This window comes from Rhyacophila brunnea, unplaced genomic scaffold, assembly GCF_057557595.1.
Source record: "Rhyacophila brunnea isolate RB1 unplaced genomic scaffold, BYU_Rbru_1.0 scaffold_4, whole genome shotgun sequence".
NCBI classification, from domain to species: domain Eukaryota; kingdom Metazoa; phylum Arthropoda; class Insecta; order Trichoptera; family Rhyacophilidae; genus Rhyacophila; species Rhyacophila brunnea.
This window is the reverse complement of record NW_028233068.1, coordinates 266,353-282,970: the sequence shown is the minus strand read 5'-3', so window position 1 is coordinate 282,970 and position 16,618 is coordinate 266,353. Positions and strand designations below refer to the sequence as shown.

General features: G+C 33.8%; 2 protein-coding genes across 2 annotated transcripts; one reads left to right on the top strand and one right to left on the bottom strand.

The window, feature by feature from the left end:
• Positions 1-4,336: 4,336 nt before the first annotated feature.
• On the bottom strand, positions 4,337-16,048 carry LOC147066710 (uncharacterized). The gene is made up of 4 exons (XM_085955049.1): positions 15,676-16,048; positions 11,133-11,227; positions 6,523-6,665; positions 4,337-5,638 (listed from the first exon to the last, which is right to left on the bottom strand). Exons 1-4 carry the CDS (start codon positions 15,852-15,854, stop codon positions 5,351-5,353), a joined length of 705 nt encoding a protein of 234 aa, XP_085811175.1. The 5' UTR covers positions 15,855-16,048; the 3' UTR covers positions 4,337-5,350.
• On the top strand, positions 6,894-8,437 carry LOC147066711 (uncharacterized). Its single transcript, XM_085955052.1, has 2 exons — positions 6,894-6,938; positions 7,228-8,437. Exon 2 carries the CDS (start codon positions 7,232-7,234, stop codon positions 7,595-7,597), a length of 366 nt encoding a protein of 121 aa, XP_085811178.1. The 5' UTR covers positions 6,894-6,938; positions 7,228-7,231; the 3' UTR covers positions 7,598-8,437.
• Positions 16,049-16,618: the final 570 nt, after the last annotated feature.

The window sequence follows — 16,618 nt, the reverse complement described above, 5'->3', positions numbered from 1 at the left end:
AAAAGCCAAGTTTTCAACCTTGGCGCAGACCGGACAATGCTACCATCTTGTAAAAATGGCGCAGAAGAACAGTGTTTTTTCACGATAGGTATAGATGTGTTAACTAGAGTTGAGGTGAAGCAATACTCACACAGTCGCATTGTTTACAAAAAGGATGTTTTAAATTTTTAAATCGACAGCATGTTGTCCTCTTTCGCTATAAGCGCAATAAGTAGGCGTAAACAAGACAAACGGCTGTTTCTCGTAGACGTTGTGCAACGCCCGTTGCCTCAGAAATGCACCAGTAAACACAATTTTTCATATCTGCGTTCGCACCAACTCTGGCTGAGAGACTTGTACAACGATAAATATACCTAGTACGATTTTAATAAATTTTAATGACACCACGTTAATTTTTAATGCTGAAATCGTAATTTTTTAGTTGATAGAAAAATATTTATATTGATCAAAATTCAAATTTTTGTTTTTTTTCGATTATTATTGTTGTATTATCTTTAAAATTATTTAATAAAAGGCAATCAAGTCAAAATAGCCAAAAATGCAGTTACAGCCTTTTACGTAGGAGGTGTCGATATGTGAATTACAATAAAGAAGGTATATTTGATCATAACCTTTTTATATCCATTAATTTTATAGGTGTGGCAGGTTTTAATTCTTAGGGGGGCCCCCTTTTAAATTTTCTCACGAATCAGTTGTGTCATGGAAACGCGCCTCCGTTTATAAAGATATTCGGTACTGTTCGGTTATACGGAATACAGCGGAAAACACATTTTGAAAATAGCCGATAAATTGGATTATTTGTTAGGTTAACCTAACCCAACCTAACCTAACCTAAACTAACCCAAACTGACAAATAATCCAGTTTACCGGCTATTTTCAAAATGCGTTTTCCGCTGTATTCCGTATAACCGAACAGTACCAGATATTCATAGTGAATTTTTCAAATAACAAATAATTTAATCTCATTATAAATTGTTTGAGTAAATTAAATTTACCTAAGTATATATTTTGTTTCAATATCATTAACTTTACTAATAATGGTAGATAATTTTTGTTCAAAATGTTGTTATCTTTGCCTTTTAGAACAAGGTAGAAAGAAAAAACAAGTCAAGTTTTTAATTTATTTAATTTTTTCACTGAAAAAAAATTTATGTACAATATTATTTGAACAACAATTTCAAATAGGTAGATATTATAATGTCACTGTACAGGCCAATTGTCGTAACCCTCACTTTTCACCGAAGTGACATTTTGATGGCAACGGACTTATTGCATACTTTTACACGAACTGGCCATGTCCATCATAAATCCCAAAACAATTATTTCATATCAAAATAATTCAAAACTATTTTTTAAGCCATTTGTAACTTGACAAAAAATATTCCAGCCAAATACTGTAAAAACGTAAGCCACTGGTGTGTCAATAAAAGGAAATTCTCAATTTGTAATAAATAGTATATTATAAAATAATAAGAAAATCCAATGCCCACAGTTTTTTTCACTTCCTGAATAATTTGATATTTGAGGGTTACGATAATAATTGGCCTGTACAGTGACGATAATATATAAAACTTTTTGCTCTTTCATATTTACACCGTCTTGAAAAGAAGTACATAATCCACTCATTACATAGGTATGCTGATCTTACAGTTTACTAGAAATACTCACATAATAAAATATGCCGCACAACATGTTTAGTATACGAAATCATTACATAGAGTTATCAAGATTTATAATAACACAATTATGAACAGAGACGTGCCAAGCGGAGGAGTTTAGGGTGCGAAACACCCATGTGGCACGATTGAGAGGGCGGCAATAGTCCGACAAAAAATTTTGAATGATTTTACTAAAAAATATAATAATATGTTATTCGATTACATAAACCGAATGTTATGATGTCGCTGCCTGCCGCAGGTCGCAAATCGAGGAATCAGAGGGCATTATACAAATATATTACCTACATAATATATTCTTATTTAGGACTTCTTATTCCGATGTACGACTGATACATCAAAGTTATATAGAAAAACACCAAAAACCATTCTTTCAAATTCTCAGTAGGATGGGTCATTACCAGAGCATATTAAATGAAACGTTTCTGCAAAAATATAGTTCTTTACGACAAACGGCGTCAGAAAATTAACTGGGGTATAAAGGTGTGACATTTTGATATATACATAATGTGATTACAAATGTCAATACAAACCTCCACTTTGTAGAGGCCCATATGATCCTATTAAGATCGGACATGGTTGAAAGAAAGAAAAAGAAATATTTTTTTATAGATTTTGCTTCTGGTTTCATAGATACATTGATCGTCACTTCATATTAATATAGTTTAGAATGTTAATTATATTTAATGGGTAAAATAATAGTATGTCATTATTTTTGTTGTAATATGAATATTTTGATAACAATAATAATTATTTCAACCTTTTGTTACTTATTTTGTTTTACTCTTTTATTAATATTGTTTCTCTATATAATTTATTAATAAATTCTCTATAATTCTCAATGTAATATAATATGTAACTAATTGCAACTGTTTGTTTGCAATAAAATTCAATTAGCAATTTATTAATTGTTATCTAGTTTTTATTTATTTCTTATATTTCCTCTTAAAAAATAATTATTGTTTTTATTTGGGGTGTGGCAATTTTGGGCTTGATATTAATAGTAAGAAAAGATTAAATTTGCAGTACAATCTATTATAGAACCTCGATTATCCGGATTTCTTTCCGATCATCAGTTTCATAATATGAATGTAACAAAATGGTACTATTTAAAATATATCTGTAAAAAAACAGAAATTCTCAAAAAATGTTAAGTATTAAAAAGATTTATTCTAGAAGTGAAATAGATGTTTTATAATTTTTCCACACTGTAGTCGTCCACAGTTAGTCAGGATAATAGAGATTCTACTATATGTAGATATAAGTTGTGCAGGCTGATTTTTACTTGCAGACAAAAGTAGTCGTTGAAAAAATACACATTTTATACACACTAATTGTTACATTTATTATCTACTTGGAGTTTTGTAACAAATGTCAGCGGGCGGGCGGATGATAAAGTAACGATGTAGTATGACGTATTATTTTGGAGAAGTAGGTTTGCAATATTCTAAGAATATTACTACAATACAACCATGAGAAAAGGTAAAATTAAATAAAGCTTACTATAAAATTGCACAATAAATATTGCATAATTACTGCCATATTAATTATTTCCGGTGATGCTACATCTTCATTAATTTATAGTACTGTGGGTACCTCAAATTGAACTTGATGACTTTTGTACCGGTCCACAAGGATCGATTTTGGATTAGGTATGGTATTATTTATACACTGACTGACCTACTGACAAAGATTAAAGGTTGTTGCTGCATTAACTAAATTAACAATAATTGTCAAAATATCATAATTTCATTGCCATGTCGGTTAACTAAACCTATTCTATATATTTCTGTCAGCACTGAGCGATGATTTACGAATACAAACCGATTCTCACAAGAATAAAATAATTAGTAAAAAATTATTAAATTTACCAACAGATCTCTATTGCCGCATTCTCGTGTCGATTTTTAACGTTCAGTTGTATGTTGAATGACAGTTGAAAGTCAACTGATAAGTGGGAACCGTATTTCAACTGAGTTGATCAATTTGTATGTTAAATTTAATGAAATTGAGGTTGTTTCTAGTTATAGTCCAGGGATGGCGAACCTATGGCACGCGAATGTTTCATTTTGAAGAGAAAAGAAATTAAATTACTATTTCAACACATTTAAAGTGTTTTTTTTTTATAAAAAAAATTACAAATAAATATATAAGTACTTACTTGCATAAGTACCTACTTACTATATTAAAAAAAATAACGACATAGCCATGCGTATTTTCTTCGGTTTTTCATATTATATTTACCAATTGATGCGCAAACGGAAAAGACGAAATTCATGCATAAATGACAAATCGCACTGTGCAAAAATAGCAGGCAAATCCTTTTCAAGAATAATCATTACGTTTAATGTAAATATAAAATTATTGCATAGGTCGATCCTTTGAATTGAGTAATTAAAAATAAAAATAATCAATCAACAAACCTTATGAAATTAATTATTGGCAGTAATTCAAATATAATAACTGCTTGTTATTTTGCCTCAAACATAATCTCTAAAAATGTAAAACCGTTCAGTGATGGAGAATGTAATATGAATGAAGGGGGTTTAAATACTCCCACGATCTATTTGAGAAATTTGAAAACAAGGAAAAAAATAGGTATTCAAAGATTTTTTATAATAGAATTCTTAAAAACTATTTTTTACATTAACAATACAATTAACATTATTTTTCTTCATGAAAAACTGGCACGTCAGACGGTCGAAAAATATTATTTGGGAAATTTTGACACGCGTACATAAAAAGGTTCGCCAACCCTGTTATAGTCGATTCAACAGTGACTAATCATTCGAGTCAACCGACTGCCCGGGCTCCAGAGTAATCAAGCTGATAACAACTCGCATCAGGATGAAAAACTTGTTTCGAATTGCATGCGATTAGTTGATCATCGTGCGTGATAAGTGTTTTAGTTTCCGAATTAAGTGCAATGTCTTCATCCAAAAAACTTTTTAAAGTGATCGGATGAAATTATGTTAACGAAATGACACATTCACTTGATGCCGTCTTGATTACGACTATCAGTTCAACTTAAACCGATTACGAATTAAACCGGGAACATTTCTTAAACTCCTAATCAATTAGAACATTATCTTTATTTTGAAAACACAATACATAGAACACGGCTGTTGTTCTTATAATAAATACTGGTTTAGGCTTTAGTGTAAAGACTAGGGCTTTGGAGTAAATTAAACTCTAAATGTGACCTCCATTCAAATTCGAACTTAGATATAACAATTTAGTAAAATGTCATGCATTTTAATATAAATGTGAGTTTTGGAGTTCAAAAACTAGATAAGAAACTAGTAATATCTAGCTCGCTGATAATGGACTCGTTTGTCTATTTGTCTGTCCACGAGACTCTCAACATAATCCTCCAGCACTACATTTCAAATGCGTCCAGTCTATCTTACTCTGATTTCTGTCCAAGTGTCAGAGGTAGATATACTAATTGGGAATGAATACCCCAGATCGAATACACACATTTTAATTGTTCTGGTAATGTTTTCAATTCACTTAAATAGTTACAATCTTAACATGATTTTTACCGTATAATGTTTCTTTTAATTAATTGTACAATCATTTCCAGAAAAGTAACGAACACCTCTCATTTCACATATTATTTTGAATTAAATTTTGTACAAAAATCTTAATAAATATACACTTTTATTAGGTACTTAAATAACGTAATCGTTGAGTTGTTTTTTTCTTATTTCGATTTCAAGTCTCATAAGTTCATTTTTTAATCGTTCATTTTCACATTGTAACGAGTGCATTTCTCTTGATCTTTCCATTTTATTAGAATGTTCTTCACGGAGCTGCTCCATTTTCAACTGATGTTCTTCCATTGCACAATTTGTGATTTGTTCTTTCACTAATTTATTTAATTCAAGCATTGATCTTTTGTATTCAATACCGCTCTTGGAATGGTACAATCTCGACGTTACATTTCTTGTCTTGGGGTTCTAAAATCAAATATAATACAAGATAACATAAATTATGAATACCTCTATTAAGAAAGAATCAGTGATTATCAAGGAATTTTAATTGCAAGTATAATGAACGATTTATAATTTAAACAGTAGGCAAAGAAAAATAATTTACATGTGTAATAAATTAGCAATCGCCAGCAACTTCGTCCGCATGGAATACGGAAAAAAAAGTAAACAGTGACAGAAAAATATAGACAATGAAGAATCGACTGATTAATTTTGCCTTTTTTTAAATCAATGAGATACATAACAATTGGATCTAGGCATCTCATCTCACCACTCCACCGCTTCTATCTGACTACTTTAGCTACTCGTGATGAATTGTTGCAAATACATTATTTGAATCACAACTTCGGAACCATGACTAAATTGGTACCCACAATGAGTTCTATAAGCTGTGAAAGTTTTATCAATATTGATTCAGTAGTTTTTGAGTTATAATAGAATAAACATACAGACAAACATTTAAAAAACTGTATGATGTGGTATCATGGAAATAATCAAAACGCTGAATAAAAAGAAAATATTGTGAAATCACAAGCAATACTGAAATCCCGAATGGACACAATCCCAATGGCCGACTTTCCCCCGTGGTGTTGTAGTCGGTTTAGCACCTGTCTCTGAAACCGTGGGTTCAATAACGTGCGTGGCAAAAATATGTATTTTTCCTCATTGTGTTCAGAGCAATGACCCGGCGGTTTGGGCAAATGGTTAACAACTATTCCTCGCAAAAAATCTGTAACTATATCCTCCATCCTATCGAGGCCCATATGCTGCGTTCGGGAGAAAAATGGTGATTTACTTTTTCAAGTAAATATAATATAGCAGTAAACATTTTACAAAAGTACGTAAATTACCATGATGGAGTCTCTAGCATATTTATACTCCGATTGTGGTATAGTGGTATTTCCATTCTCTACGGGAGTGTGATATGTGTCTACGCCTGGGTTCACATGTTCCATGACCTGGCCTTCCATGCCATCATCTTTATCGAGCATGCCTACAAAAAGCAAAACAATAGTATGTGATCATTCATAATAAAACAAAACTATCTATTAGAATTTAAATTAAAATTCCATGAAGTAGGGGAGAGCAGGTAGGATTCGTACACAGGGAGCATTCGTACAGTGGCGATATCTTCACTATCCAATTCTTTGGCGTGCTCACGTTTGTGTGTAAGACTCCCGCTCATACGCATAGTGTAACCGCGGGGCAGGGCATCAGTGCGGCCAACAGCTTCGACGGAGCACGCCGATACGTGTTTTCGCTCTACGTAAGTATTTTTTGTATTCACTTTTGAACACGCTTAACTGTTATAAGTTTTGCACGAATGTTATAAGTGACTTAGTATAGTTTATGAAGTGATAACTTTGTTTAATATGTAAATAGTCATTTTAGGCTAACTATAGCGGTTATTTTTATTTTCAATTAATTTGTTGATTTCTCGGTTTGGGGTACCTTCGTGCAGTTATGAGTGGGGTAGATTCGTACTGTACGAATGATCCCCATTCCTAACTGCATGGCAGTAGAAAGATTGTCCACCAAAAATATTATTGTTACAGAACCATGCCGCGAATATATGTGAAAAGGGGGACAGGAACAGGAGACGTTGATGAAGATGCAATGATGCAAGATGCAGCCGTTAGAATCCACGTAAGGTGGACAATCAACTTCTACAGCGGGCCAAGATGCCAATGTGCCAGAAACTCTACCTGCAGAAACAGAGATTACTCAACAAGATCTTTCATGGAGCTCAGCGCCAGTATCACCCTCCTTGCTATCACCTACAACTGCACCTGCATCTTCATCAACTGTAGGATTAATAACTCCAGAAATTATCCGGCCCTATCCCAGAGTGGACAGAAATGCGTTAAAAAAGTCGAAGAAAGGAAAACTACCAGGAAAATCGAGAATATATACAGATACCCCTGAAAAAAATAGACTAGAAGAAATAGAAAAAGCAAAACAGTTGAAGAAGCAAGAGCAAGAGAGGAAACAAAGGGCTAAGGAGATGAAGCGAGCATTACATTTACTGTCAGATACAAGAACCAAAACAAAGAGAGAGAAGAAAACTTCAGGGACAACTAAACCAAAGAGGCAAAATAAAACTGTAAAGACTGATAGTCAGGATGAAACTGATCGTGAGGATGAGGCTAATATGAGTTTAAGAGAAAGTTCTTGTTCTCTCATCGAAGAGACGTCTGAAGGATCGGATACTGACAATGAAACTCCAGTTACGTCAGAGAACATCAAAGAAGAACGCTTTGTGATAGTAGAGCTTAAGAAAACAAAGACCGTTTAAATTATCTTGGGCAGGTGCTTAAAAAATATAGTCCCGTTGAATACAAAGTTTCATTTTTGAGGAAGAAGCCTCATACCTGGAAATTTGTCTTTCCCACTACCAAAGATGAAGGAACAGTTTACATATCAGATGTGGTATGTGTTTTCCCGCTATCAAAATCTGCTTTTACAGCAACAGCCCGGATAATATTTAGCTTCGAAAAAGACCTATCTATATATAATGTTGGATAGTACAACTATTAAATACGATTAAGACCTATTACTCTAATGGTTAATTTTATAATGTTGGTTTATTCGTTCCTTTATTAACAAAAAAATAAATAAAAGTGTTATGTTTTTATGACTAAGTAGTTATAAGCACTTTAAAAACAATAACTGTTAATTATTAATACATGAAGACTGATTCTGTGTTAGCTTTGATCCCAATACATGATTATATTACATTGAATAAATAGCATTTTCTTTGACTGTACGAAGGTTCCACATTATGTACGAATGTGCCCCACACTATGTACGAAGCTACCCCACGTGTGGGGTAGTTTCGTACGTTTTCCATTTTTCAGAAAAGTTACCGTAGCTTCGCCATGCTGATTTGTATTTTAACTATACTTCACTATTATTAAAGCCAAATATATTTGATATATAACAGCATTGAAGTTATTTAAAAATATCTTACAGTTTTGTTTTTATACGGCTTAGAGTAAAAAGTGTACGAATCCTACCTGCTCTCCCCTACTCGCGGTCGATACTATTAATTTTACGTTATTATATTATGAAATCAATTTTATTCAATAAAAATATTTAAAACTAAAACTTGCATTTGAACTAATTGTTGCCGGTAACCCTGTATCATGTTAATGATGTTAAAATATTAAGCTGTAACCATCGAATGACGTCAAATCCAAGAGTGATTACTTACTAATATTTATTAGATCAGATTATTTTTATTTCATAAAACAAAAATATTTCGGCAATTTATTGTTAAATCATAAAGATTCATACTTTTTAACATATGTGCATTTTTATTTGTTTAATTTAAGCATTCGATTTCCTTAACCTTTTTACTGCAGGTAGGTGTATATATGGCGGTACCTTGCACGCTGCGAATTTTATTGTAAAAATAAAATCAATTAACGTTTCAAGTGGTAAAAACGAGTTCTGTTTCAATTGTGAGTATGTGACGACATTCCCAATATATGTCATTGTGTTTTCAACATATTTGTATGTTTAAAGTAATTGATTTTCCCCCCGTTTAAAGCGGGACATCCAAAGACGTCATTTTTGTATGAGCAGCGTTCCGTTTACGGAAAAGTTCGCGTCTTATGACGTCATTGGCAGTCATCCGGACAGAAAATGTCCATTTGCCAAATTGCTTGTGTGGATTTGGTGAGTATTGGAAATAGACGCCTCATTTAATCACTGGTTTTAGTAACTCTTTTTTCAGCTTCACTATCATATATTTATGTTCCATCTCTATACAACAAAGGTTTTATAACAATATCAATGTTATATCAATGCTCAAACTTGGGACCATTGCTGTTCACGATTTTTATAAATGACATAGCATTGGTAATTAAAAATGCTATGTTTTTGATGTTTGCTGATGACTTGAAACTCTTCATGGAAGTTGTCACCTTGGACGATTGTCGTCAACTCCAACTTGATATAGATAATAATATATTAGATTGGGGCAGGCGTATCAAACTGGACTTGATAAATGCAATGTTATATCGTTTACTAAAGCCTCACGAGTATTGTTTTTCTAGTATTCGATGCATGGCAGAGTTCTCTCGCGAATATCATCTGTAAGAGATCTTGGAATTACGTTTGACAGTAGACTGACGTTTAGTGGTCATATAGATACCATTTGTAAAAAGGCGCTAAAGGCTTTGTCTTGTGTACTTCCCGGGTCTTTTCGGATGTTACGATACTAAAAATTCTCTATAACTCCTTAGTTAGAAGCAGACTTGAGAGTGGGTCTATCGTTTGGGCCCCGCATCAGTTGAAGTACGGCCGTATGGTGGAGGGTCCAAAAGAAATTTTTGAGACTCCTTTACTTTCGGCTGTATGGATATTATCCGTGGCTCTATCCGACTGACTTTCTCTTAGGTATGCTTACATACTGTAGCTTAAAATTTAGAAGGGATCTTTATTTAGCTACAAATTTTTTCAGACTTATACGCGGCGTAAATGTGAAATCTGCACATTCTTGGTGGTGTTGGCTTGTGTGATCTGACCTTAGGAATCGAGGGCATCCATTGTTTGTTATCCCAAGGTGCAGAACAAACCTGCCATTAGTAATGCTAATTGGGAGGGCAATAACCATGTTTAATGAAATCGCTTCGGATATATTCCACTTACGTGAGGTGAATTTAGGTGGACGTTGTTTTATAAGTTTTTAAGATAGGGTCTATCAAAGTTCACTCTGTGTGCGTCCATCTACTTTTATTTGTTATTTTATTTTATTTCTTTTCTTATTTTATTTCTTATTGTATTATTAACTCACATTTCTCTGTATTTTTATTTTTAAAAATTATTAATACTTATTTTATGTCATGTCGTGAACGCTTTGAATTTATAATTTGTTATGTTCATTATATGTAAAATAAATAAATTTGATTCGATTTGATACATAAGTGAAACGGCAAATAATTTTCAACAATAGGTGGGACGAAATTTCGCACTCGTAGCCAATCGGAGAGCGGTAGTCGAGGTGTGAACACGTCAATTTGTTTTGTGATAGCGCCGCGTCGGAGGAATATGTTCTTATACCGTGTAAAGATGACTAAAAAACGTTACGCATGTACTTACTCGAAAAAGAAGACATGTCAATGAATATATTATTATTATTACTAATATAACAATAAACATAACATTAAATGGACGCATGTTGAATTTTTATGACAAATTATATTTTGTTCGCCACGCGTCATTTGCACATTCAGCACGTCGCATAGTCATGATCTTTTTAGACCATGCCTCAGCTGAAGTATAGCCTTAAGTGATGGAGCAATATAAAAAAGGGTAAAATTATTAAAATTCAAATTGTTGAAACTTTTGTAATAATCCAAGAGATATTGTTTTTGGTTTCTGCGTTTCCATGACATACGTACCTTTAGTTATTAGGTGATTATTTAATTTGTTGAAATATTTAGATGAGTGTTACCTTTTTTTTTAACTGTCTTTGAAAGTAATTTCATCCGTTTCCATTGCTCTCTTAGTTTTTGAACTGTTCTCGGCCTTTGGTTTAATAAAATGAATCTGAAAATGAAAAATTGTATATTCCGAATAAACAATTAAAATTCGTCAAACAAATAAACTCGATTTAAATGACAAAAAGAATAAATGTTGAATTTACCAGAATATAATTGTTCGACTAGAAATAAAATAGGTCAAAGATAGAACTTAAAGTGAAGTTTTATGCGATCTAAGATCTAAATAGCTTAGAAAACTCTGAGCTAAATTATCCAAGGCTGTGAAGTTATTCCAACTTCTGCTCCAATTCCAAAATTCCAATCGCCACTTGGACTACAAATGTTAAAATTCACCCACATTTTATTCTTATAAAATACAGTTGACTTTCGATTTACCGTTAATTTTCTCAATACGATATAATATGATTATATTATACGTACCAAATTTCACTGTACATGTTCAACATTCGCAGATTACAATCGGGCTGAGAGGAAATGAGCTATCTGTACAAATAGTTTAAGTAGAACAATTATAAATACTATGGAATTTATACAGCCTGTTCTAAATTTAATGATTTCTAATGTGAAAATGATGAATACGATAAAAGTATTGTTTTCTGCTGCCCGATTAATACAGGTCTAGTATATCGAGAGTTATCTATATTAAGTATATCAACAGCATTTTAAAAATAAAAGAGGTCTTGTTTTATCAACAATAATAACTCTCGATTCCTAACAAAAATTCTGGAATAATATCAAGCCAGTGAATGTTAGTGACATTGTTAACACATTGATCGCCGTCGGCATTGCGTTACTTCAAGGGCGCCGTGGACGTCACCGGTAATCGGCGAGAAAGACCTACCTTTGAGTTCTTATTCAGCGTAGGCGGACACGGGTACTGTATATTTTCCTATACAGAGAGACCACCACGGCCCTTATGTATGTGACTGCAACTTGGCCTGAGAATATTCATTCAAAGTAACTAAAGGCTCGCAAAGTAAAGGTTTATGTATGCACTGTGACAACACGCAAAGTCGCTAAGTAGTAAGATTTTGCTGGATGACTAATTATTGTAATTTGTATGACTAACTGACTAATCTGAAGTAAAAACGAATACGGTCAAGTATTCCCATTCCAAAAACAATCTGATGACTTGTTGCTACAGTGACAGGTGACCTGCCCGGCGCATGTAATAAATCTTCCTCTTGGCGAGCGAATAGACAGCTGTGGCCGGCATATATCAAAACTAATAATCGCGTAACAAATGCACCAAAATAAAAAAGGTACAAGTCAGTTATGGGGAAGCCAGGCGGGATTTTGGGAAAATTCATTAATTCAAGAATAAAAACCTAACCTAACCTAACAAATAATCCAGTATATCGGCTATTTTCAAAATATGTTTACCACTGGCTTCCTTCCCCATAACCGACTTTTACCTAAAAAAATAATATATTAAAAAACTTGTAAGGTAAACGTACCAGTAGTTGACCATTTAAGAAAAAAATTCAGCAAAAATAACGATTAACGTTTAGCATTACACCGAATGTTGGCAAAGCAAGTCTACTCATAATGGATCAAATGTCTTAATTAATATGACAAGACAAAAATTAAGAAAGGTTCTGTTACAAAAAAATTGTGTTCAATTTTTCAAGACCATGTTTTTGTTCCAGTAGTTGACCATCCAAAAAATTGAAAGTTACAGTAGTTGACCACTATATGTTTCAGTAGTTGAACATGTCTAATCAGGGGTTCCAGTAGTTGACCACTATATTTTTCAGTAGTTGACCATGTCTAATCCGAAGGCTTTATGGCAAATCTGTCATCAGAGTTGCCTCAGGGCTTCCTGTCAGACCACTCTAGCCCATAGCTACTTGAATCAACTTGGTAGCAATGGGCGGTTTAGTAACAAGTTACATAGGAGAGGATTTTGTTTGACAGCCAATCATCAGCTTTGTTCGGGTAACAAAAGGTGCAAAATTAGTTACTTCAAACTAAAAAGACAAAAATATATTTATTTTAGCAACTAAGTACATACATACTACATAGTAATGCATAGGCTCAGTACTTACCAAAATAAAACTTAACATAAAAATCCTTAGATATTCCAAATAAAGTCCAATTCCGGAACTAAATAAACATTACGAGTTTTGCTTACTTGTGTCGGGTCATTTATGTGGGATACTACAGCCTTCCATTCATGGCTAAGTACATCGGATTGCTCTGGCCATTTCCATAGTCTCCCGCACTTTGCGTCGATGAAATAGTAGCTTTTACTTTAGAAATATGGACGATTTTCCCCGGGAAGTATTATAATATAATGTTCATTAATGACTTTCATAACGGGCAGCCATCGAGTTTTAGGCTTAAAGCTTTCAACACTAGACTTATGCCATTCACTCTCCGCTGAGTCTGAAATTTCAACACTTGGGTTAGAAGACTCAGAAGAAAAATGCATTTTCTTCTTGACTGCTTTCAATTCCCCCATTTTTTTTCTTCCTTTGCTTGCTCATTTAGTTCTTTCTTTCTTTGCCTCTCTGCAGCTCGTTCTTTTTTCAACCGTTCTATTTCTTTTTTCTTCCTCTTTTTGTTTAGGAAATACTCCTGGCAAGTGGGGTGGGGGTTTTTTTCCCTCTTTTGCTTTCTTCTTGAATTTTGTCTCTTGAATGGACTACGAATGAAATGTCTCTTGAATTGACTACGAATATTTGATGGACCAGCCACGGGTTCACTGGCGATTGGAGACGAAGTATCATTACAAATCCTTATACCAGCCTTAGGTGCACTGGCGATTGGAGACGAATCACCATCACAAGTCGTTAGACCAGCCACAGGTGCCCTAGCGATTGGAGATGAAACATCATAATAATTCATAGTATTCCAGGCGGCCAAAGACATCATATCATCGGATTCCTCTTCTTGCAATGCTGAGTCATCGCTGAGTCTGACCGGGTCAGGTGGAGTGATATTTTCCAACTCATTTTTTACTTTTCGCCACAGTGCGAACAGTGACTTATCATCTTTATCAGGTTCATTGTTTTTGCGGAATGATTCAAGATTTTCCTCATCAATGTTTTTACTCAGGAACTCCTCTAAATACCGCTTGGGTTTCTCTGATGTAACCTTTGAAAGCACACTTTACGATTCTCCTGGTACTGTTACAGCTTAAGGGCTCCATGGACAAAGTCCACATTTTCGGAAATGTCTTGAGGAATTCTTTTGTACTTGTAGAGGACTGTCGTTGGCGTGACAGCCCCACCGACACTCCCTGTTACTATGACGGTTATGCATTCTTTATCGTCGGCATTTACCTGCTGGTACACTGTCTCGATTCCTTTTTTGGCTAAGACCCTGCTCCCCTAGGGGCGGCAGGTTATATGAAAGTATGGTGAAGCAGGCAGGTTATATAAAAAAGTATGGTGAGGTAGGCTGATAAACAATTTGCGGCAAAACTAACGTTAACATTATTAATTATATGGGTACGTTATAATGACCAAAGTAAATCCTCTGTGATGCCTTGCATTTTTTTTCTCGCGTCGCTATTTCTCGTAAGTTGTCGGCTATTGTTGGCCTGCTTCATTCAGTTGCTATATATTCAGGGCTATAATTCAAGAAATTTTTGTTTTCCGAAGAAAAAATACACAAACCAAAAAAACCAAAAAAAAAAAGTTGACGCCTAGGTCATCTACTGGACAGAACCACCCTAGACACTTCTAATTAATAAATAATCATCATTCCATACTTATGAATGTAAAAATTGTTCAAAACTAAGTGACATAATTTTATTTAATTTATCTAGTAGTTGACCACCCTGGTCAACTACTGAAAAAGTATTAAAAAAAGTTTGAGTAGTTGACCCCCCCACAAACTTGCTTCCTTGTAAATATAACTTAAAAATTACAAATGATATCGATACTTCAATGTTATGACTGCCCGTAATGCATTAACTTGATATTATGAAGTCAAAAACATTAAATTGCCATATGCTTACATCCACTGATATCCTTAAGAGTTTACTTAAGAAATTAAAAATAAAATGCTTACGGCGTGATGTGTTGTTTTCAAATAGCTGCTATGACGCTCCTATGACATATGGTGATGTGTTAGTTCCTCAATCCGACCACAGATGGCTTCACTTGTCTCAACTTTACAATTTAGAGCAATCCCGTGTCTACGTTTCTTATTTTGGGCATTTTATTGAAAAAAGGTCAACTACTGGTACATGGTCAACTACTGGTACATTTACCTTACCTAGATATTTGTCAAAATAATACTTGGAAACGAAATTGTGATTTTTTAATTATCATTTAACGTAAAACTTGTTGGCGACCCATGTTTTGGAAATCATTTACAGAACAATATGAAGACCCATCCAAGTAGTATCCGCGCCCAAGTCGCTTAACTTCGAATATATCAATAATAATGCAAGCAAAATGTGTATTGTTTTGACCCAGCCGAATTACCGGAAAGTCACTCTGGGAATTTTGAATTTGAACAATATCGTGTATTATTTATTACCTTTCCCAAATTTCCTTCCAGGCTTCCAATTTTTGCATATTTGTCGCGGTATCGGTGTTTTTATTTTCGATAATGTCAAACCGATCTGTCACTAAGTTTCGCAATAGATTTCTCTCTTCTTCTGTCCAATTCTCCGCTCTCTCTCGTTTACTGCGCTTCTCCATCTTAATTCTTATCATATCGCGGTGAAAATTAATTTTGAAGCCGTTTAAGAAAATGTAAACAATTAAATTATTATCACAACTACCAAAGTAGAAGTCAAGAAAGTATACAAAAATACAAGTGCAGTCTATGCCAAACAGTTTGCAGCCTGATGCTGTCTATACTCTATAGTCTATGGTAAACACTCGCAAACGTCAAACCACAAACCAGTGTTGTCCTGCGTTACCGACCTTCTTTTTCAAATAAAATTGAACTAGCTAGTACGAAATACAAATTCTCATGAAAGTATGATTTTGTGGAAAAACGCAATAAATAAATCTTCCCTAACAAAAGTCGATATATTGTTTTACCCACGAAACACTTTTAAATATACAGGTAGGTAGTCCAAAATTTTTGGAAGCCTTCTCTAATGCGGGCGCTCCATTGGCAAGCCAAAAGCCCGAAGATAACTAATTGTGCTGCCTGTGCTCCATTGGCACGCAAGTCAGCGATTTACAGTCTTCGGACCGCAGATCTGTGGAGTTTTAAATCCGCAGACCATGCTCGTTGGATTTCAAATAATAATATGCTTGATATTTTACTCTCCAAGTTGCCAGAATTCGACCATCATACACTACAAATCGATTTGACTTTAATACGCAATCATTCGAGCCGAAAAAAATCTGTAGGTAATTGTTTTAAACATTTTTAATGATTAATTTGTTAATTTACAGGTTTGAAAATGAGAGATTTATCTTTTTTTTTAAATTTGTAATTGTTTATGAAATTCATAAAAAAAACG